Here is a 25,117-nt window from a genome sequence, read left to right as displayed (position 1 = left end):
CCAATCCAAGAGAACATAAAACATAAAGAAAAACTTTATGATCGATAACAATGGCTATTGATAGTTTTGGAAGATATCAAGACATAAAATAATACGGTTTGTTGAGCACATGACAACTGATTGTTTGGCAACGAAGTAGTAGTCATAGACCTTTTAGATTACAAAGCATTTATGGGAATTGACCTTGGTGCTTTTCGGCATTGATCCGAGTTAAAATTTTTAAAGATTATACACGATATTTGATTTTATATTTCGTACTGATAAATTAAATGAGTTACTTTTACATATAAAAATAGGAATTATATTTAGCGATGTATTTGAAGCAAAACCGTATTTATTTGGCTTGATCATGTTTATTATGATTCTCTTTGTTTTACAAAATTTCCACAAAGAAATGTGCGTCCACTTGCCCTTAAAAACATTTAAAGGAAAATTACTATCGAATCGATTAGTGTTATCAAATATGACGCAAATGAGAAATTGTACAATTTATTATCGATAATCGTTTGCGTCACATCAGTAAAATTGTAAATACTAATGTCACGACTTCACGGCGCACGCACAAGTTGCCTTATAGCTTATATTCGGTGCTAGGCGCTAGTGGCGCTAGCGTGTTGAATTTAGACAACCGGGCTCATAAATCTTAACAGTCGTTCAGAACTTTAGCACGTTTTTGAAACATTACCTATTTTCTCTGATGAAATAGAAACCCTAAATAGTAATACCTCAAAAACACGATAAATGTGTACACTATTTGACTAGATATTAAATAAATTGGCAAAAAATAAACGATTTGACGAGCCAAGAGTACAATAAAAATGAAAATTTATTACCTGAATTACTTTTAGGTGCCCTTGAGAATGTAGAGATAGTTCATGAGAATATCGCAAATAGATAGGCACATAAATTCCAGTTTAAACTTTTAAGGTCATTTTAGTATTGCAGTTTAATTTTACACATTACAACACTTTTTAATCCATTACAATATTTTATCATGTAAAAGATACGTAAGGAAAAAAAATAAGAGAAGAAAACTTGTTAGAAACTAAAAGTAAAAATAACTGAAGTAGCTCAGAAGAAGCTACAAGAATTACACGTTGAACAGTCCTATATAATTAAGCCTGTTAGATAATCGGATAAAAGTAAAGCATGTGCAGTGAAATCGTTTAAGTGCAATAAAAATGACGTGAGAAACGCAGTTGACTTGATAGCGATTGGCCAATGCTAATCGCCTTTAGAAGTCGTAAATTACGGTCCAAGATAATATAAAACAACAATAAACGACAAGATAAAAAAAGTTAGACGGTTCCGTAGGCTCTTGACATGAAATAGTGGTTTATTTATGAAGCTATACATTGTATGGAGTAAAAGTAGGGTATAGGAGAATTTCTTCGGTGTATTGATGGCACTCAGCTAAAGACAACGCTAACTCAAAAATTGAATTAGTTGCATAAAACAAAATGTAGTGCTCCGTTATCAGATTATAACCTAACTTTTTCTTGTGCAGTTTGTACTGTAGATTTTATATGGATATCGATATGATATTTCTACCCATGGTAACCCTATCCTCTTGTTTAGGCCAAACCTGATCTAGATTTTAGATTTCTATGCCTATTTCTTACAAGTTACCATACAATTGTCTTATATGTAGAACTAGCCGATGCCCGCGACTTCGCCCGCGTGGATTTAGGTTTTTTGAAATCCCGTGGGAACTCTTTGATTTTCCGGGATAAAAAGTAGCCTATGTGCTAATCCAGGATATTATCTATCTCCATTTCAAATTTCAGCCAAATCCGTCCAGTAGTTTTTGCGTGAAGGAGTAACAAACATACACACACACACACACACACACACACATACAAACTTTCGCCTTTATAATATTAGTGTGATTGTTGGAGACATTTGATGAGAGGAAATGATAACTGTTCTCAGTGTAATAGTAAGAGAACCCCAATAAAAAAGAAACGAAAGTCTCTTTAAAAGACTTGGCAATGTTGAAAGTATGCAAAATAAGGCATTGGAATAAAATACGCATAAATTGGCGATATTCTCAATATATGTAGTTGACGGCATAAATGACATCATCAAAGTGGGTTAAGGCGTTTGAAAGCGATGACGCAAGCGGGGATTGGACAGGACGTGTAAGTATTTTCAAATACAGATACAATATTATTTATTTGCGAAATTTGTAGATACGTTTTTGTACACAATATTGCAATAATATTCCAAACCCCAATCTACTATAAGATGGCATGCAAATGTATAGTAACATTTTATCGATTGTATTATTTTATTACTTGATTTCTTCTTCTTTATTAACCAACTATAGACAAACCTCTGTTTAACTCCCTTGAGGGTTGAATTTTCAGAAACTATTTCTTACCCGACGTCTACGTCATAATAGCTATCTGCATGCCTTTCAGCCCGATCCGTCCAGTAGTTTGAGCTGAGCGTTGATAGATCAGTCAGTCAGTCACCTTCTCCTTTTGTTTTATTTATTAGTTAAATCACAAGAATAAATACTCATAATAATGTCGAAGACTCTGTTTCGTTCTTTGATAAAAATTAACAGTTGTTTTACTACAAATTCTAAAAATTAGAACTGTTACCAAAACTTAATTTGTTGTTTCTAGACAAAATAAAAGATTTAGATCAATATTATCGTAGCCATTAGGTCTATAAAATAAGCTATGACAACTTCAATCCTTATGAACAATATTATGATATCATAGACAATGACATCATCAGTGACGGGGTTAACTGAAAACCAGCAAGTGACAGACGACGGTAAACAATATATCAACCATGAGTATGATTAATTTGATATTTTTCCATGCATAAGGTAAATCACAATCCTCATCCCAAGTTTAATTTCAATAGCCTCAATAGCTAAACGTTTAAGGAGCGGACTGAGCTCCGAAAGGTCGGCGGTTCAGACCCCACCCGCTGTACTATTGTCGTTTGTTATTGTTATTTGTGAAAAAATAGAAATAAACCAAATTACTGATAAAAGATATTTATTCAAGTAATGATAAATAATAATTAATATATTAAATGAACGCAATTTGACACAGGTTATATGTCCTCGGTGCGCTGGACTATAAAAAGGGATTACAAGTTCTTGTCGTGTCAAATCGAGTAAGAAATAATAAGAAACCTACAAAGCAAAGCTCGCCTGTAAGTGGGTTAAGTGTGTATTAATACTTATTCCGAAACGATTCGCAATTGGATTTAGTTTCCATACATAGTCACTGAAACACTGAATCAAATGAACGGTGTCGTAATTATTAAAAAAACAAAACCGGTCTAGTGTGAGTCGGTCTCGCACACGAAGGGTTCTGTACCATTGTATTGTTTGTATTTGTTGATGTATTTACTCCGGTTTTCCGACTTGTGCTATAAGTCATTGCTACCTGACAAAAATTCATGATTCTAGGTCAACGGTTTCTTTGAAGGAAGACACAGAGTCATCGAAGTGATCCTTTGCGGGAACCTTTTTTTCTCTGCAAAAACGAAATCCCAATAACAGCATATACCTACTAAGACCTGCGCTAAGATTTTCAAATGTTAACATATTATTATTCGACAGCCAAAAAATACTTAAAAATAAAACTGGAACCGGTTTAAGAGAATGACACAAGCCCACGCGGCCCGTTTCAGAGCACTTACATAAATCGCCTCAGCTGGGTGTTTTTATAGCGCATAAAGACTATTTTAAATTTATTTTGCGTGTTAACTTATCAAACACATTAAACAAACGCATAAAAAGCGTTAAATATTTTGCGAGATGATAGGGAACGTGGGACAGCTTAATATAAGATTATAATATTCCGAGAGATCCTCCTGCCATGGAGTGCATATAAGTCACAAGCTATAGCTAGATGACGACTACGGGTTGCGCAATGCGGTAGAGACGCTAGCGATATTTTTTTAGTAGGAAGCCACATAACGTGTGAGTCATCGTCACACCCCACTTGGATGTTTTTTAACCCATCACAAATATTAATTCCAAATCGCAATAAAATCCATACTCATATTATTATAATAAATGCCAACGTATGTCTGTCTGTTAGCTAGCTTTCCAGGGCCCATCTGTTTAACTAATTTTGACGAAATTGGTTACATAGATTTTAGTACAAAGCTTACATCTCGGGAAAGGAAATAAATTATATTTTGTTCCAGAAAAATCACAGAGTCCCAACGCGATGTTTAAATATAACCTAAATATACGCCGATGAACTCGCGGGCATTAACTATTCAGCACGGGGATTGTGCTTGATTGGGCTTGCATCCCAGACACGGATATAGGCTACTTTTTATACCAGAAAATCAAAGAGTCCCAAAGTATTTTTCAAAACCGAAACTTACGCTGACGAACTCACGGGCATCATCTTGGCGGGCGGGATCAACAGAGAAACATAAAAACTATAAAATTGTAAACTAAAAATTTATAACACCCCCGACAAGTAAAGGTACAGTAACTAGAAAAGAGCTGATAAATTTCAAACGGCTGAACCGATTTTCTTGGATATAGCTAAGAACACTTTCGCTGAAGCCACCTTTCAAACAAAAAAACTAAATTAAAATCGGTTCATTAGTTTAGGAGCTACGATGCCACAGACAGATACATAGATACACACGTCAAACTTATAACACCCTTCTTTTTGGGTCGGAGGTTAAAAACTGTATAAAACACTAGACGATGCCCGCGAATTCCGTGGAAACTCTGATATTCCGAGACAAATGTTGCCCTCCTAGGTCTTTAACTATATAAATAATTATATTATACAAAAAATCGTATCGATCCATTGCTCCATAGCGCTGTGAATGAAGGGCAAACTAACAAACGAACACACTTTCGCATTTATAATATTGGTAGTGATAATAAAGTACCTAACGTACAAACCTAACTAGTCTAAATATTTTGTATGTATACAGTTGGAATCTAACAATAGTTAAAAATTCCGATGGTATCAGTGCGGTTACGTATTAAGAATATCTAACGAGTGTTAAAAAGATTGCAGACTTGTTTTTGCGTCGAGAGACAAGAATTAACACATGACATGAATTCATGTAAGAAAATGTTACGAATTTTGGCAATACTATTTTCTAGAACATTCAATTCAAATAATTGACCCATAATACCCGTAACGATAAAAAAAGCGGTGGTAATTTAATTACCTAAAGAGTCCGAAAGTAGGTACCTACTGTTTACTAGTGAAGTTATGATCCATTTTGCTATCAAACAATAGGTCAATAGTAAACAAATCGTTTAGCAGCAAAAAGGGGCGTGTAAATAACTTCGATCTATGTGGAACGAGCTGAATTTTAGGCTCCTTGAACTGATAAACTACATTTCGATAATTATCTAATGAATGAGCGAACGAGGTTCATTAGAACGAATCGAGGAACATAGCAACAGACCTTTGCGTAACCGTATATAGTCAATTAAGGTCACGTAAACAACTTGCTTTAAGGATGTGGGTTATAGATAGATAAAAGATTGTACTTAATTATAAGGGGAACGCCAGAAATTAGTTAAATTTGTTAATTACTTATTTCTGGCAACGGTAAAGAAAATTATGGACAATTATGTTAACGAGCAAAATCCAAAATACGTGATGCAAGTGAGAGTTTAGTAAAAAACTTAATAAGTATTCACTTTAGATGCCACTTTTGCTCGTCCGACACCCAAATAACTTATCATATAAAATTATCCATATCCAATCCTAATATCGATAATGCGATGGTATATAATTTAGTTCAATGACGTTATGAAATGGTAATTAGCAATAATGAGTCTTAAAGATAAAATCGCACAATATCGGTAACGACTAACGATAGGTTTGACGTCATTAAAACATACACTTGATGACCTTTTGTGGATTAAGCAAACTAAGCAATTATTTTGTTTCCGATATGCGAGGAGAGGAATTGAAGAGAATATTTTTGCACGAAATAAAATTTTACAGGAGGAGCAAAAATGAGGTAATATATACGGTTTTGATCGAATTCACGAACATTCGACTCTTTAGCACAGTTTTTAACCCCCGACCAAAAAAGAGGGGTGTTATAAGTTTGACGTGTGTATCTGTGTATCTGTGTATTTGTGTATCTGTCTGTGGCATCGTAGCGCCTAAACGAATGAACCGATTTTAATTTAGTTTTTTTTGTTTGAAAGGTGGCTTGATCGAGAGTGTTCTTAGCTATAATCTAAAAAAATTGGTTCAGCCGTTTAAGAGTTATCAGCTCTTTTCTAGTTTTCTTGTAGAAAAGAAGGTTAGATAACCGTTAGGTTCATAATATTATGTCAATTGACAAATGTCAAGCTGTCAAGATGGACGTTGCCTATATACATAATTATTTATTTGAAAATGATGTTTTGGAAAACTCAAATACTTTGGATCGTCGGGGGTGTTATAAATTTTTAATTTACACTTGTATAAAATAAAATAAAAAGATTTAATGAAAGTGTCAAAATTTTACATTTTTCTTTCTCTTTTAACTGCGAAGTCGCCATTTAGCACCTTTTGACCCCAACATTTATCGGTTTTTCGAACTATAATATGCCCTGCTCATTGCCACTTCAGCTTTGCAACCCTTGAGCTGTCAGTATTCCGATTTTCCAATAGATTCCTGAGATTTAGAAAAACTCCAAGCCTGTCTCCATTGTTTAAAAATCTCGAATACAGTTTAGCTATATTTATTTGAGACTCTTAACAAAATCTTCAACTTCAGTGAATTTATTCTTTACTCATTGCTCAGAAATAACTTTTAGTTTACTCATTCTGATTTCTTTGCTTTTTCAGTTAACAGTTAACTGGAATCTCTTTAAAGAAACACAGTCAGTCATTTCCAAGTAACGTTGCGTGGTGGATTCTCGTAAGTTTTTTATTGAGCAAGCAAAACATTGTTATCGTGGGTAAACAGCAGCCGTGTCAATGTAAACAAAATATGTAGATAACGCTGATAACTGGATTCACAAAGATGGCTGTAAAGGTTTATCGGATGTGACGTGACCTACGCACGAACTCACAGGCTTTGAGGCTATCGGTTTAAGTAATGTTTAAAGCTAAATAAATTGCAATATGCATACACTTATTACTAAGTATGAAAGAAATATGATAAGACACATTTTATTGCAATGAAAACAACGGGAAATAAAGAATCTTTCAGAATCTAGGCAAACGCGTCCCATCTTAGGCCACATCATCACTTTCCATCAGTTGTGATTGTGGTCAAGCGCTTGACTATGAATAAAAAAAATAGTAACACACGTCGGTAAAAGGTTACTACTTAAAATTGTAGCAATATCTTGCGTGTGATAAAACTAGCCGTAGCGATACCAATAACATACCAAAGTAATTGATTGACTCGGGCGTCAAAAGATACATTCGAAGCACGATTACCGAAACAATAAACGATTCACAACATCGCACAATCGGTACCACATGCAAAGATCGCGGAGCGATGTGAGATAGCGGTAATGAAGAACTTTTGATAGCATCACAATCGGCTATTGTCATGTGTCATTAACTTGGGACGGCTTTGTGAATAAATATTTACAACAGTAGCCAGAGTAGCAACTACTCACTACTGATATAATGTATTTGAAACACGTTATTTGAATTAGTACCTACCTCTACCTACTCCATAACTCTACAAAAATAAGCTACTTTAAAACTTACTGAAATAGGAGAATCATATATTTGAGATGGCAATGGGGTATGGTCACCACCCCGGTTGCCATAATATCGCAATGATAAAACCTCGCAGACGTAACTTAGGAAGGTGGGCTTAGAATAACAAGTCGGGTGGTGATATTTATAAAAGCGTAGAGCCCACTAAACACACGTTTTCGTTTTAGGTATCACCTTGGTATCACCGACAGCCCTCTGTGCTGGGTCTGCATGGAGGTAGATGAAACACCTGACTGGCCTGGATAGACCAGCGCTATTTCATATCCTCAGCCTCACTCCATGTAGCCCTCGGAAACGTGGGCGGCCTATTCGGCTTCTGGAGCGAGCTGGGATGGCTGGAGTGAAGACTTCGGCGCGGAGGGGCAATGCACGCACATAGACGGAAGCGTTTAAGTGCGGAAACCTATCCAGCAGGGTAATTCGCTAACTCAGTGTCTAACACTGAATAATAGCCACCGATCTCATTTTTTAATCCATTGAGGGTATTCTACGAAAAAATATTTTAATGTCACCAGCAAAACAGCAATGTAGAACCAACCAACCTCGGTGGCTATCATTTAGTGTTAGACACGGAGTTAGCGAATCACCTAGTAGGAAAAAAGAAAGAAAGAGAGCAGACTACGCAGACGAATTTCGCAACGAAAATCAATTTGTACTGTGTCACATTCCAGCATGATTATTTATTCAAATATCCTAAGCTATAATAAAAGCACGTTTTAGAGAAGCAAATTTTCACCTTGGCATTCTTGTTTTGATAGAGTTCCAGTACATGTATACATATAGTATACTGTTCAACCATAAAAATGTGGAGACATCATTATAGGTACATGATTAAAATGTGCCAAAACATTATAGTACAGAATCAGGTGTCCGCTGGCACAGCGCCGACGCGTGGCGTAAACAACCTATTTCAGATCTTGAAAGATAATTTGATCCTCTTATTTATGAAGCCGGTAGCCGCTTCCTATAGTGGCATATGATTTGACCAAATTAAAACTGTTAACAGGGCTCTCTCCGTCACTTACTCCATACAATCGTAGTTCCAATTTCATTTGAATATTAAGCAACCAAAGTCCATGAAATTTTGCAGACATATTCTAGAAACTAATATCTGTGCCTGTGGTGTTTTAGATTTTTCTAAAAATATGTAGTTTTATAATTACAGGGGCTCAAAGATTTGTATGTGAATTTTTAAGACCGCGTAACTTTGAAACCGAATATTTTAACAGAAATCTGGATAACCACAGGCATAGATATTAGTTTCTAGAATATGTCTGCAAAATTTCATGGACTTTGGTTGCTTGATATTCAAATGAAATTAGAACTACGTTTGTATGGAGCGAATGACGGAGAGAACCCTCTTAAACTTTACGACCAAAGCATTCTCTGCAGACAAATTAACTGTCATCGATATTTCTTCATTTATTTTACGATCTCTCGCCTATGTTGTCATTGTTATTAGAAGCAATATTTGATAGGTTATCAAGTTTTATAGTTTAGTTATAACTACATCAGAAAACATTTGTTTTTAGGGTTCCGTACCTCAAAAGGAAAAAGGAACCCTTATCGTTCTCGAACTTCGTTGTCTGTCTGTCGTGTCTGTCAAGAAACCTATAGGGTACTTCCTAACCTATAAGTAGGTAGATCTTATAGGACATGTAAGGGGAATAATCCGAAATTCGAAGAAAGATAACTATACCAAGGAAGGTATCATATGAAATGGCTTTATAAATAGGTAAACCACATAATAACTATATAAAGGATGAAACAAACTACATATACCTACTTCTACTAGTAAAGAGAAGGAAAGATCAGTCGATGATGTAATAAGTTTACCAATGGCTTGCCACGTCTAGATCATGCATGACTAATTTAATATTCAAGTTGTTTGTCTACCTTATCTGCTGCGGTTTTAAAAACCGATCAAATGTGAGTCGGACTCGCATTATAAATGTTCCGTACCATCGCAAAAGATTATTTAATTTTCTTCAATTTACAGAGCGGCCATTTTCAAATTTTTATTATTTGTTATCATAGCGGCAATAGAAATACATACTCTGTGAATAAACTCTCTACCTGTTACGATTCTTGAGATACAGCCTCCTGACAGACAGACGGACGGGCGGACAGCGGAGGCTTAGTAATAGGGTAATATTGACAGATTGGCACCCTTCTGGTACAGAACTCTAAAAATCATACGATCGAAGCATGAGGCAAATGTTTGCGTTGGTTCATGACTAATTCGTTGGACATTAAGTAACCATTGTCGAGGTAGATGACCGGCTGTTTGCGCAGACGCAGAGCGAGGACAGGTTCATGTATTTAGAGAGATTTCAAGACCGCTGTCGTCTTTGACGTTGTCTTCACAGCGAGTAAAATTACAGATATTTGGTACATTGTCCGACGTGACCTACTCGAGTCATATTTAAACATTTGTTTGATGGATTACTTTAGCACATACCTCCGCTTTAGAATAGGTGTCACCCGTTTAGAAGACATTGTCTTACCTGAAAGAGAAAAAATACTTTGTCAAATACAACATTTATATTTTAGGTAACAAGGATGCAAAATGAATACTTATATTATAACGTACCACTTTTACCCAACAAAGCATACCAACATAAAACAAATAAAACAAACTACCCAGAATCATTTAAAATATAAATTTATTGAATGTAATAATATTAAGTATCATAAATTACAGTAACTAAATTAACATTCATAAAGACAAAATTAGTTATGCCGAGTGGGTACGTGAGTCTTACAAATTCTATTTACGTTTCCAAATTAACTTGTGAATAATATGTGCTCCCATCTAGTTATTTTCAGTAACACTAAGGTGAAGGTAAACAGAGTCAGTATTGTTCAAGCAAAATAAATGGCCATGTATATACTTGTAGTAGAGGGAGGTGGTAAACATTATTGTAGAGTAGCGCGACATTGAATATCATTTGTAGCCGGCACTACAAGTATCAACAGTGTACAGGAAAATTTTCCATCGTGGAAACGTGGAGATATGTAGCATATTATGTAAGATATAAAGCCATACTAATATCATAAATGCGAAAGTGTGTCTGTCTGTTAACTAGCTTTTCAAGGTCCATCTGTTCAAACTATTTTGATGGATAGCTTCTATCCTGGATAGGCTACTTTTGGTCCCGGGAAATGAAATTGCCACAGGAGTTTCGAAAACCCAATTCCAGGTGGACGAAGTCGTGGGCATCATCTACTTGGATAGCTTGCATCCCATATACGGATATAAGCTACTTTTTATCCCGGAACATCAAAGAATTCCTACTGGATTTTTCAAAACATAATATCCACGCGGACAAGTCGCGGGCATCATCTATCTAGTCAAATATATAACTTAAAGGCGATTGATTAGAAACGGATTAAGTTGTTGTCGCAGTTCGTTAAGATAGGCATTACAATGTATCGGTTGATTAAGAATGCTTCTCTAGATAATGTAAGTTTCTACCTATAAGTACATAATAATGTTGAATTAAGAAAACTGCATCAAAACTACTACTATTCTATAAACTATTCAAATCAATATATTTATAATAAATGTTACAAACAAAGTGAGCAAGCACTACCTGATTATTTGGATTACTATTTGAGGCAATATAAAAATTGAGTACAAAAGACCTAGTTAAGTGCGTTTAAGCAGCACAAGCCAATTCTGAATAGGAAATTAATATTGTGTTATTTGCGCAGCTGCGGTATAGAGAACGTCGATAAGCAACGCTAACACGAAAACACTGTTTCCCGTATCACCCAACCTATAAGGACATGCGATAATGCGCGGAACTATCCTACTGCCAAAATCGTTTCAATGGCCATATCAGTTGCGCTTGTAAAGACACTGCCTGTATTTTAGGTCTTTTATTTATCAACACTTTCTGATATCACTGTGTAATAAAAACAATTAAACTCTACAAAATTAGCGGACCCCACCAAAGCTTCTCTTGAGCGGGAAAAATTTTCAAAAAATTCTTTCCAGTTCGGGGGTCTAAGACAACCTACATAAAAGATCTCAAATTTCTAGATTCAATGGTTAAAGCTGTAGGTTCTTATGGCAGTCAACAATATAATTAATTTAGCTTTTTGCAAGTTTAGATCAAAATCAAAATAAATATTAAAAGTTTAGAACTGACATTACTTACTAGAGATCGTGGTTTATTTGATACAAGCACGGGCACGAAAAACAAATTGGTAAGAGTGCACATGTTGTCCACTTGTTAAATGAACAAGAACAAGGTGAAACACCGAAAAAAAAAAACAAGTAGGTATGGGTAATATCTAATTTATCCATACTAATATAACAAATACGAAAGTGTGTCCGTCTGCCTGTCTGCTAGCTTCATCGACAGCCCAACAGCTTAATGGATTTGATAAAAGGTACAGAATTAGCTTACATCCCGTGGAAGGACATACGCAAACTTTTTATTTCGGAAAATCAAAGAGTTCCCACGTGATTCCTAAACGCCCATTCGCTTAACCGCTTTATATGAAAGGTACCGAGGCGTCCCTGTAATTGACATAGGCAACTTTTTGTCCCAAGAAGTCAGAGTTTCCACGGGATCCTAAAATCCTAAATCCACTTAGAAGAGGGCATCATCTAGTAAGTCATAATTTCAAAGACTTGTCTTAAATACTGTATACTGTACTGTTCTGCGTCTCGATCAATTCGCGATGTCATGCGGTGTAACACGGAGTCAGCGAGCTTGCAAAATCGAGCACTTTATATTTTCATAATAATCAATTCACCGGGCTCCCCACCACCCCGATCGGGCCATGTAACTGTATCACCCTTGGCTACAACGGCGGCTTTGTGCTGCAAAACCGTTACGAGTAGGCACCGTCCATCTGATATAAAACCTACTGACAGATGGTAACGGTAACCGACATCATTTCTTATGCGCTACAGCCTGTGGAGCCTTCTCCGATAAATATAGGACATCAATCTAGGTTGGAGCGAGCGTCACGATTATTTATAGAACATAAAATACTACGGGGGCTACTATTTGTTTTGCAAATATTTTCTCGCTAACATTTCTGTAAAATATATATTTTTTTTATTCACTATAGGTAAGCGCTTGACCACAATCACACCTGATGGAAAATGATGATGTGGTCTAAGATGGGACGCGTTTACCTAGAAGATGCCTATTCACTCTTGTTTTAAAGATACCTAGATTGTAATTGGTAGTATGTATGGAAAATAGTAAGACACTCTGAGTGTTAGGTATGGTGGGAGACTAAAACTCTCATAGAACCTTTTAATATCAAAGTTTGATATTTTAAAATAATACAACTGTAAGTATCAGTTCTTCCAGTTGCATTATTTTAAAAATATTAAATATATATTTTATTGTACTGATCTGACTTTCGTAAGCGCTTTTATAAGTCTAAATCGAAGAATAAATAAATACACATACAAATATTCTGAAATGAGAACTAAATGATGATTGCAGAGTAAAATAATGAAATTATTATTCTTATTGAATCAAATCACTTATGTTAGGTACATAGTTGAATATAATGGTCTTGTTAATTTTGCACGTTTTCTCCTATTACTTGTAGTTTGTTCTATTTGAGAATTTTCTCACCTAACTGACTTGTAAACTGATAAATAAACCATTTATATTTTTTCATAAGTTGAAGACACATGAAATCACGATATCCTCATTAAGAAAATGACGACAGAATCTAAACTTAATGATCTTATTTGCAACAGTTAAATCACCTACGCAACGTTAATGTCCAAAAAAAAATTATTTACTTGAAGTCATTTCAAGTTTCAAAATCAGAATCTTAAATCGTGTGAAGCCGAGGAATTATTACGTTAGTGGTTACGTTAGTACATAGTAATTCAATGTGTGAACTGTGTAGCTGCTGAGGGCAAAATCTAGAAACATACCATAAACAAACGAATCAGTGTAATCGTAGCAGCATTTGTTCATTTTGTTAAAGGCATAAAATTACAATTAAGTTTTAAAATAATTATCTTCTGTTATAAAGATGTGAAACTGATGGAATTAACCACCTAACGAAAGATTGTGAAACTGGTGGATTTAACCACCTAACGAAATTGTATCTAAATTTGGTCGACCACAATCATGTAGATACGTTCTTACACTGATGCAACAATAAAGAGCATGCTATGTCCCGCAATCAATCAATTTTTTACAACTTTTGCATCATAGTGCATTAAGGTTTGTGGAAATTTTTTAATTGAAAAGTGTATATCTATTTGCAGACCGGGTCAATGTCAATTGTCGGGTGCTATGTATTTGTCAGCGATATAATAGTTTCACTAGATGGGGTGCTTCATAGTAATAACACATTGTAACGAACATCGGTGTCTGCACCCCTGTCAATCGTAATCTGCTTTAAACTAAGTTATAACAGACTATAGGTACTAAAGATACCTATACCAACTCAAATAGGATAACTTGAATAATAATAATTTAGAGTAGCAAGTTTAATTTTTGCAAACAGACTGCGTCTTGGCGAACACCGATGTTCTTTGTTACATGTTGTTCCTATGAAGCGCCGCATCTAGTGGACCATTTATATCGCTGGTATTTGCTAATTAGAACGAGTTTCGTAACGCGTCCAGACTCAGCGTTTTCAATCTTAGGCCATGAAGTGTACGATAGTGAATGATAGTGTACAGCGAATATACTAGATGCAATTATGTTTGCATGTTCGATAAAAATTGCTTTTAGACCGCCTAATTTAATTCCAAGGCACAATTACCTAGCTAAATACCCACAACAATGGTTTAATTAATAAGTAATTTAAAAGTTTTCGAAAAAACCCTGTCTGCGATTTGCACTGCATCTTTTCAGCCTGCACATTAAAACGCATAAAACCCACCATTATTATTTTTTAACAATTTTATGTACCCAGTGACACTCGCGCCATCAAGACGAATCTATTGACGTATCATTTATCAAAATCGGTTGAGTCATTGAGTAGTTGCAAGCGGACATAGGAACGGACATACACATACAGATCAAGTACATAACCCTCTTTTGGGCTTCGCCACCGTCGGGTTTTAAAGGAGTTTCCTACAAATCTTTTTTGGAAATCTTAATACACATTTATTTATCTAGTATAAATGGCCACGAGGCGGTTCGCATGGACTACTCAAATTGCAAAATTTATTCCCTTTGAGGGTGAATTTTCAATAATCCTCAGCTGACGTCAAGTCATAATAGCTACTTGCATACCAAACAGCCCGATCATTCCGGTAGTTTGAGCTGTGCGTTTATAGATTAGTCAGTCAGTCATCTTTTCCTTTTATTGGCATTCGAATCATTATTTACACACAGCTTGAATAACAAAGCTTTTTTGAGTCGTACGATAAGAGCTATAAAACATTCTACTGGACCTATTGTATGTAACCTTCACCTCAAAGTTAAATTAATTTATGTCTTTGTTTACAAACACTTTGCTTTGATGATTCCGTGTTACTCACGTATCCCAAAAAATTTATCAAAAAGCTAATAATAAAATTCTACGTACATACTCTATTTATTCTGCTTAGGCAGATTTGCTCTTAAATATCAGCTTAATATTTCACTCAAACTCAAAAAATGTATTCGAAGTACCTACCTAATTTGAAATTAATTATTCATCAAGGATAAAAACGATTAACAGGACTTGAAATCCGTCTTAAGACAGGATTTTCTTTTTAACCCCCGACCCAAAAAAGGGGTGTTATAAGTTTGACGTGTGTATCTGTGTGTCTGTGTATCTGTCTGTGGCACCGTAGCGCCTAAACTAATGAACCGATTTTAATTTAGTTTTTTTTTTTGTTTGAAAGGTGGCTTGATCGAGAGTGTTCTTAGCTATAATCCAAAAAAATTGGTTCAGCCGTTTAAAAGTTATCAGCTATTTTCTAGTTTTCTTGTAGAAAAGAAGGTTAGATAACCCTTAGGTTAATAATATTCAAGTGTCAATTGACAAATGTCAAGTTGTCAAGATGGACGTTGCCTAGATATACATAATTATTTATTTGAAAATGATTTGTCGGGGGTGTTGAAAATTTTTAATTTACACTTGTAAATTCTTTTATTTATCATCATCTCAAATTAAAGAGTTACAGGCTACATTCTAGAACTCTTGAGTCTTAACTCTTGACAGTACAACAGCTTCGCCTGGTGTTATCTCTTACTTTCATAAGATTTGACACTGACCCGTAAATGATCTATGAATCTCAGGTAAACTTTCAATTTTTCCTCTACAATTTAAAAAAAAATTTCGTCATAGATATCTATACCTATCCCTTCTAATAAGAAACAATTTATCTTCCATGTATTTATTAACATTAAATCTAATCCGTAATCTAACCTTATACATAGATATTAAAGCCAACGCTAACAGACAGAGGTGCGTGGAGTCGAGTTTTTTCTCTCCTTAAACTCAGCTTTATATAATTTGACATACCTACGCTTGAAATTAATATACTTACTGAAAATAAAACACAGAGGACGGACGCAACTTTCTTTATATGCCAGTAAATAATAAGTTCGAGTTGTTATCAAGAAAAACGGGGCGCAGCGCCTCAGCACTGCTGGTGTGCCTTGCGCCTTACCGACGACACGTTCATCCACTTATGCCCGGTTCCTATAACCAAAAAACGATTCGTTTTTCTTACGGACAGTACTATTTACTACGAGGCGTAAGTCAAAACCGTTCCTATAAAAAACGTTTCGTAAGCTAAATTACCGGTAGCTGCCTACGTACGGATGGGAGGGTAACGACTAACGAATAGTAAGACAAATGTATGTAGAAGACGGCTTGTGGTGTTCCTATAAAATAAAAGAAATGTCAACGAGCTGTCAAAGTTACGATTCGTTTGAAATTTGTTTACTGCCCGATATCGGCCGGTTGTGATGTGGTTGTGTTCTATTTTTGAGATTTGTTTCGCATATTTTGCGTTTCTACTGAAAATGTCTCGTTCAGATCGTGATTTGAGCGATTTGGTAATGTTGTCCGACTGGAATAGCTTTAATTCTGACGATGAAAGTGATGTTATTTTTAGTAGAAGGAACTACTCTCCTTGCTCGTTAGTATAGGGTTACTTTGTATGAGATCTACTAGTAATGCAACCTCGTCTTTCGTCATTGGCTTCTTCATTTTCTACAAATAAAACAAATAAATATCAATTTTATTCTGTTCATGTGAATCATTTAGATTCGAAGAATACTAATAGGTATAGAGGCTATAATTTTTAACAAAATTAATTTACTTACCAATACCACTAATATTTAAGTACCTATATAAATTTTCGGGTAAGTATACGGCACAATGTGTTATTAATTAGGGGAATATTATAAATTAAAATTATTAGCCGATGCCCGCGACTTCCCGAACTCTTTGATTTTCCGGGATAAAAAGTAGTTATAGATAAAAAATATTTCGGTAGCCTATGTGCTAATCCAGGATATTATCTCCATTCGAAATTTCAGCCAAATCCGTCTAGAAGTTTTCGCGTGAAGGGATAACAAACATACACACACACACACACACACACACACATACACACAAACTTTCGCCTTTATAATATTAATGTGATTTTATTAAAGTATCCTTGTAACAACAAAAATTCAAAACGCGAGTTGGTATGCTACGCTATGTTCCAACGAACCACAGTGGTCAAGATTGCGTTCCGTTCACGCGCCCCGAATGACAAATTTTTTTTCTTTCCAATAAAATAAAAAGATTTCTGCAACACCGAAATCATAGATTAAACTAAAAAAAGCATTTTTTCACACCATAACATCCACATGCTTAAAATAATAATAAAGAAATTATTTTTTATTGTAATTCAAAATATGCTTCATTGGTAGAACGAAACGTGATGAGTGTCGAGGGAGTGCTTCGGTAACGGGGATAACCAACATCTGGCCGTCTCAGGTAGCTGACCCAAAAATTTATAGGAACGGTATTTACGGTTCGTTACTCGTAACTCAAAAACGAATAGTAGCTTTTGTACAATAACGATTAGTTGATTATAGGAACCGGGCATTATTCTTTTCTAGGTCACCACTTACTACCCCGTGCCGAAGCTCAGAGAGTAAATCGATTTCTTGCGTCCTTCGTAAAGCTATTCTTGTAGATTCAAGTAATCCGAGGATAAGGGTTTGATCAAAGCTTAGGAAGCTATTTTATCGCTGACCTTATTTCCAATGTTAGTTATCTTTGAGTTATATATGAATTATAAACATTTGTTTTAGAAAAACGTCAGTTCTTCCGACCTTGAGCGGATTTTCACTAAATCGGAGCGGGAAGGAGACGTGTTTTCGGCTATTCAGGTTAGATATAGTTAGCCGCAGTGATTTTATTTTTATAACGTCATCTCTCAATAATATAATTGGTCGAAAACACGTCTACTCCTCGTACCACTGCAGAAAACTCACTCTTGTACATACCTCTTATCTGCACACGTCAGGCAACCTGCCTATTTCGTTTGCACATGCAGCATATTGAAAGACCTAGATCAATGAAATATTTGGAAAATTTTGTATGACGGATTCCGAATTGGACATGGTTTTACGTAGTTACCCGAATTTGAGAAAAAATACTAAAAACATAAGATACTTACATAATTTTATTTATTTCTTGGGAAACAATGCTCAAAATTCCAAGGTTAAAAACGCAACAGTTGTTAGTTTATGAGCGTCACCTACGCATTGCAGCTATGAATTTGGAAATGGAAATAGGTAAAAGTAGGTAGGTAGACAGGTTCCGTGTAGGTAATCTTTGTAAGGATCTCCCAAACAGACATACCTACCTATCGCCTGTTAAAAACGCGAATATTACGGAATAGACATTTGATTATTTCTATTGATATTCAAAATATATTTCGGCATCGATATATCAAGAGTCAAGACACACGGTTGCGTAAATAGAGACCGATTGACGGAATGATGCGTTCATGGCAACATAATCACCATCGGCGCTAATTGAAAAGGTTGAATATTTCGTAATCTTCTAAGAGGAGTGTCAAGTCCAATTAAATCGTATGATACTCATAATATAACAGCGCCAAGGTATACTAGTCTCCTGCAAAATATTAACTGACTAGCGACCCGCCCCGGCTTCGCACGGGTGGACATTTATTTTTTCTATTTTCCGGGATAAAATATAGCCTATACGGATTCGGAAGAATCCCTCTAAGTAATGGTAAAAGAAATTTTGAAATCGGTCCAGTAGTTTTTGAGCCTATTCAATACAAACATACAAAAATACAAAGGTTTCCTCTTTATAATATTAGTATAGATTAATATACTCTTTGGAAACCTGTATGCCTCAGAGGTTTCCATGATGTTCTCAAAAGTGTGTGAAATAAGCTATAGGTACTCTACTGTTTAGTTTAAAACCCGTCATATAAAGCACTTATGACTGCCTGCTCCAAGCTGCGACTGTATGGCGAACTACAATGTTCTTTTCATTGTCATACAGGAGACTGCCTGGGCAACAATATAGGTACATCTGAGAGCTTTATACAAGGAGTATAAAATGTGCGCTACATCTTATGATAGGATCGCGTCAATTCTAAAGTGTATCGATTTGCATAAACCGATAAAGAATCAATATTCTCATCAATTAATATTAATCAATCTAATGACATCATGTGTTAATGAAAAACTGGTCCCAAATCCCAATGTTCTTTTAATTTTAATCGCACTGAATGACTGATTGTGTTTATAATTAGCCACGCTTGACCTTATATTATTTAAGTAAATATTTTATATTTATCTCATTTTCAAGGCAAGTAAATTTCTTCTGCAGCCGGAAATTGTTCAATATGACCGATTTAATACGATTAAAGTTCCGCTTTTATTTTCAAATATGTATATGTTTAATTTGCAACCTTAATAATGTTGACACGTAATTTCAATTATACAAAGTATGTGGCAAAAATAATGAGTTTTTGTTTAATAAATCCTTGTAAATCATTATATGTACCTATTTATATCGGGAAATATTTCTATCGGGAAGTGCTGAGCAAAGGTTTACCTTACACCCACTTGGAGATAATAGACTAAACATAATTTAATATTTATCGTACCCACATATTTATTTAATACTAGATTATGCTCGCGGCTTTGTCCGAGTTAAGTGGTTTTTTTTAAATCCTATAATATCTGTGCCTGACATGGCATGCGATCTCTGTATTAAATAGATGATGCACGCAGACGAACGTGGATCTAGGTTTTTAAAAACCCGTGTGGATTCTTTAATTTTCCAGGATAATAAGTAGCCTATGTCCTTCCCCGGGATGGATAGCTATTCTGTACGTTTTGTGAAAAATCGGTTACACGGATAGTCGTAAAAAGCTACACTGACAGACAGACACTCTTTCGCATCCATTATATTAGACCAATAGCCGTTTACAGGATGCAAGCTATCTCTGTAGCAAATAAATGATTCCCTCTAATTCGTTCACGTGGCCATATACTTTTTTTAAATCCCGTGGGAACTCTTTAATTTTCCGGGATAAAAAGTAGCATGTCCTACCCCTGGATGCAAACTACGTCTTCTTCAAACGTCAAACTCGGGCAAACGGATTGGCAACGAAAGCTAGCATACAGACAGACACACTTTAATATTAGTATAGATAGAAGAATGGAAGTACCTATGGGCTAAAATATATAAGTTACCACTTACATTAACTAAGTAAACAACTTCAGCAACAAGTGGCTAGTGGTAATGTAAACGTAGCATGAGCATTGAACATTCTAGAAATATACAATTATCGAAAGAATCTCGACCGTAGCTCATAGCAAGAGAATCTATTTTACTTTAATGGAGAATTGTCCTTGGAGATCACATGAACAAGTCCTGTCCTTTTACGGTTGGCTGCGTGAAACCTTCCCAAGGCTGGATGGAACAAGTGGGATATTCATTTCAGTGTCAGATGACTTTGAACCTACTCTGAAAGCTGTTGCTAAGGTATGAAACTTAAGTTGCTTGAGGTTTAAAGTCTAGATAATAATAGCATCTGTAGCATTTACACTACGTTCACTGTAACTTGTCCCTTGCTGTCATGCTGGCAACATTGTACTTCACACAATAAAAACTTTAAAGATCAGGAATAAAAACCTGACAATGCATCACGGCAAGGGTCAAGTTATAAAGTTATACTTAGTGAACGGTCTTATAGACACGTACTTTCAAAAAACCGGCCAAGTGCGAGTCAGACTCGCGCACCGAGGGTTCCGTACTCGGGTATTTTTTCCGATATTTTGCACGATCAATCAAAAACTACACTTTATTATACATAAAAATGAATAAAAATCTGTTTTAGAATGTACCTACAGCAGGTAAACTAACAGGTTAAGCCCTTACATATTATGATACCCCATTTGGTATATAATAGTTATATTACTTTGAAAATTGAAAATACTAAATATTTGTTCATGAACACACTTAATTTTTTTTTATGATGTAACCTAAAATGGACGGTTTTCGGTTTTTTTTCTTTACTTGTGCTATAACCTACCTACCTGCCAAACATGAGTCTAGGTCAACGGGGAGTACCTTATAGGTTTTCTTGACATACACGACAGACGGACAGGCGTTCAAATAGTTTCTGATTACATTTCTTTTGAGCCCTTTTGTAGGGTTTTATAATTCTATCGTCCTACTTAGTAATAAATAACTCTCGGAACGTGAGTGTGGCTGTAGTTTACTTGTCATTTCTAAGTGACAGGTTTGAGTGAGGTGGAGGAATAACAGATTGATTTGCCGTTCCATAATACATTTTTCGCGTCATTACCGGTCACGAGCGGCTCGGAACACGCCGCCGAGATAGTTAGGTCGTGACTGTAAACGCTCTCTATTGAACACCCGAGAATTTCATGAAACTTTGTATGTATAACTCAAAATTTAAAAAGCCCCAGACACAAAAACCTCTATAAGAAAACTAGAAAAGAGCTAATAACTTTCAAACGGCTGAACCGATTTTCTTCGATTATAGCTAAGAACACTCTCGATCACCTTTCAAATAAAAAAGTAAATAAATATATACAATTAAAATCAGTTCATTCGTTTAGGAGCTACGATGCCACAGCCAGATACACAGATACACACGTCAAACTTATAGCATCCCTCTTTTTGGGTCGGGGGTTAAAAATACTCGAACTAAAGAAAGAAGATATACATGAAATGGGGTGCCACAAAATATGTCAGCAACACAGCAAATTGCTCCCATACGAGGTCACTGATCAGCGTCATATCGTCGCATGTCTCCACCTATAAAAACATCCATAGCGGGAAAAAGGACCATCATTATCATCATTATGATCGACACTCACCGCTCAATAGGATCAGACTAATATTATAAAGCCGAAAGTTTGTATGTGTGTGTGTGTGTGTGTGTATGTTTGTTACTCCTTCACGCAAAAACTACCAGACGGATTTGGCTGAAATTTGGAATGGAGATAGATAATATCCTGGATTAGCACATAGGCTACTTTTTATCCCGGAAAATCAAAGAGTTTCCACGGGATTTCAAAAAACCTAAATCCACGCGGGCGAAGCCGCGGGCATCGGCTAATAAAGTAATAAGAATATCCACTCTTAACTAGTCTGGTGGTTTAGTGCTGCTTGTATCCAGGAGCACCCCTTGGATGCATATGTCTATCTTGGGGTTCTACCGTCACAACGACTTCCTTGGTGTCATCTGTCAACCAAGTGCAACAAAAAGGACCAACGCTCATTGGTGACGGGTCCATTCCAGAAGTTTCAAACCCCAGGGTCTACCGGACCTCTTTGCACTTGAGCTTTTCAGCTTCAATCTATTGATTACGTTTATTCCCGAGCTATCTAGCTTTTCTTAAGTCTGTGATAAAATATTATCTTTTATTCTTGCGTGATATCTTTCGTATTTAAGTCAGCACAAAGTCATTGTATGCCATCAAATAAGCTATGACCATCTACGGTTGACGTGCCATTGTCTAACGTGCTATATTTTAACTTGTCAAAGAGTATCATTTCCTTAAGTTCTTGTCTTGTATCCAGTTCCTGACTTAGATAAGTAATAATAATTAACCACTGATATTATGTACCTGCGTTTCTACCTTAGTTACCTTTGTAGTGCTACCTACGTAGCACAACAAAGTTGTAGTAGTAATTATTTTATTGTAACATAATGCCAACTTGTAGGAGTATGTAAGACAACGAATAACAACTATTATTGCTATGATTGCATACATTTAATGCAAGTTTGTTGTTATATGGGCATATTGGCCATCATATAAACAAGTATAAACAGAATTTCTAGACAAGTTGAATTACAAAACTTCATCATAACAAGTCATGATGGAGTAGCTAAGTAGGTATAAACTTTTTGTGTCAGTATTGAGAAAAATAATGATTAAGGTACATAGGAAATATTGAGTACAAGTATTCCATACTTGCCTAATGGTGACTGTAGTGTACCTATTTCATCATATAATAATGTACCTTTATTAAAATCTGAATGAGTGGCATTTTCATCATGAACAAACGCACGCAATATATTAAGGTTACACATCTCTTACTTGTAAGGTACCTATAGAATAAGTAAGTATGTACCTATTATGAAATGAAACATTTCTGCACTTTAAGTGGCCATGGCTTTTGTTTTTTTAATTGCATGACTACTTACTACCTAAGAGCACCAAAGGGCATGTTGAAATGTGAGGTTGTAATCATTTTTGATTAGGAAAGGCCTACGTCCAACAGTCCACAGGCTGATGATGATAATAAATCATTTTTGATAGGGTAATTCCGGGCGCCTACTCAAATAGCTCTTCTAATGTTCTTTCTTTGATGACGAGCTTATGCCCGCGACTTCGTCCGCGTGAACTCCACAAATTTCTAATCCCTATTTTACTCCCTTAGAGGTTGAATTTTCAAAAATCTGTTCTTAGCGGCTGTCTACGTCATAATAGCTATCTGCATGCCAAATATCAGCCCGATCCGTCCAGTAGTTTTGAGCTGTGCGTTGCCAGATCAGTCAGACTTACCTAGAATCATCCCAACGTTTTCATTTTAGGTCAAAAGATGTTAAAACAAGATTCTTCCTATTTCAGTAATAAATAATAAATGACAACTTTCTATGAGCCCAAATAGTGCCAACAAAGCATCATAAATACGCCAAAGTTGACCTCGAAAAGCCTAAATTCTCACCGTTGATTGACAGGCCGACGCGCATGATGAATTGCGAATGGCAAATCTATAGAGTGAAATTTTGAGAGCGGTCAGTGAGGCAAATCCTAAAAATATTTACACAGAATCATTTAAATTAAACAGCAATTTGATCTCTTATATTATTATCAATTCATAATCAACCGATATGGAGCAGATTCATCGATTAACCGCTTGTTCTACCTCTTATGCTCTTTTTTTACCTTACGTTTATCTTTTTAACCCCCGACCTAAAAAGAGGGGTGTTATAAGTTTGACGTGTGTATCTGTGCATCTGTCTTAGCTCCTAAACGAATGGACCGATTTTAATTTAGTTTTTTTTTTGTTTGAAAGGTGGCTTGATCGAGAGTGTTCTTAGCTATCTATAATCGAAGAAAATCGGTTCAGCTGTTTGAAAGTTATCAGCTCTTTTCTAGTTTTCGTACAGAGGTTTTTGTGTCGGGAGTTTTTAAAATTGAAGTTATTTCCCCTTATAAATACCGCTTTCTCTCTTATTTGTCGCCTCAGTGACCGCTCCCAAAATTTCACCCCGTACAACTACAATGAGGTTTATTCCGGCCATCGAACTCCACGCCAGTTGCTATGCGGCACGTAACGGTGCCCGCTTTAAACCTATTTGGGTACAGCAGATCGCGATTTACAAGTGCTAATTAAGTCACTTTAATAAATAGCTGACACACAATTTGTATGTATTTGCATCAACTACATAGCACATACCTGTAACCTCGTCAGCAATAATGTATTGCGTATGTGGAGTATGTGAATCATTCATAAGTTCATAATTCCAATGTGGCTTAGAAAAGAAGAGCTTAAATTATAATATGATGAAACTTCTTAAAATGTAGCTCAGCTAGCAGCACTACTAGGAGACTATAGTCTGCAGTTGTTTGATGGAGGTTAAGATAAGTAGAGATAATAAAATCTCATAACATGAGCATCAATGACGTGGTTTCGGTTAATAATGCCCAGTCTTCTAAAATGTCTAGTACCTATGTTATGAGTTAAAACTTACAACAGCATAATATTACACGTTTTGGAACGCATTAACCTGAAAGAAGTTGCTAAAGTCGCCAGTCAGTCTACATCTTGTAACTGAATACGATATTGATTCGTTTTATCAATCTAACGGTTGTCTTATGCAAACTTTGTATAACTAAATAAAAAACTACTACTAACTCGTTTTATCCTCTATCCATACTTCC

At 35.7% G+C, this 25,117-nt stretch overlaps 1 protein-coding gene across 3 annotated transcripts in view; it reads right to left on the bottom strand.

The window, feature by feature from the left end:
• Window positions 1–25,117, bottom strand: part of LOC123874131 (protein bunched, class 2/F/G isoform-like) — a 195,877-nt gene that overhangs the window by 68,880 nt on the left and 101,880 nt on the right. The window contains exon 3 of one of the 3 annotated variants that reach the window (XM_045919346.1): window positions 10,189–10,207. The exons of the other annotated variants lie outside the window; for them this stretch is intronic. Coding sequence (XP_045775302.1) covers window positions 10,204–10,207 — 4 coding nt within the window. The 3' untranslated portion in view covers window positions 10,189–10,203. Of the gene's footprint in view, window positions 1–10,188; window positions 10,208–25,117 lie in introns of those variants that run through there. 3 annotated transcript variants of the gene reach the window in all.

The sequence above is a fragment of the Maniola jurtina genome, chromosome 2 (assembly GCF_905333055.1).
Source record: "Maniola jurtina chromosome 2, ilManJurt1.1, whole genome shotgun sequence".
In the NCBI taxonomy this organism is placed as follows: Eukaryota; Metazoa; Arthropoda; class Insecta; order Lepidoptera; family Nymphalidae; genus Maniola; species Maniola jurtina.
The sequence above is the reverse complement of the archived record's forward strand: the minus strand, read 5'-3'. Positions and strand labels throughout refer to the sequence as shown.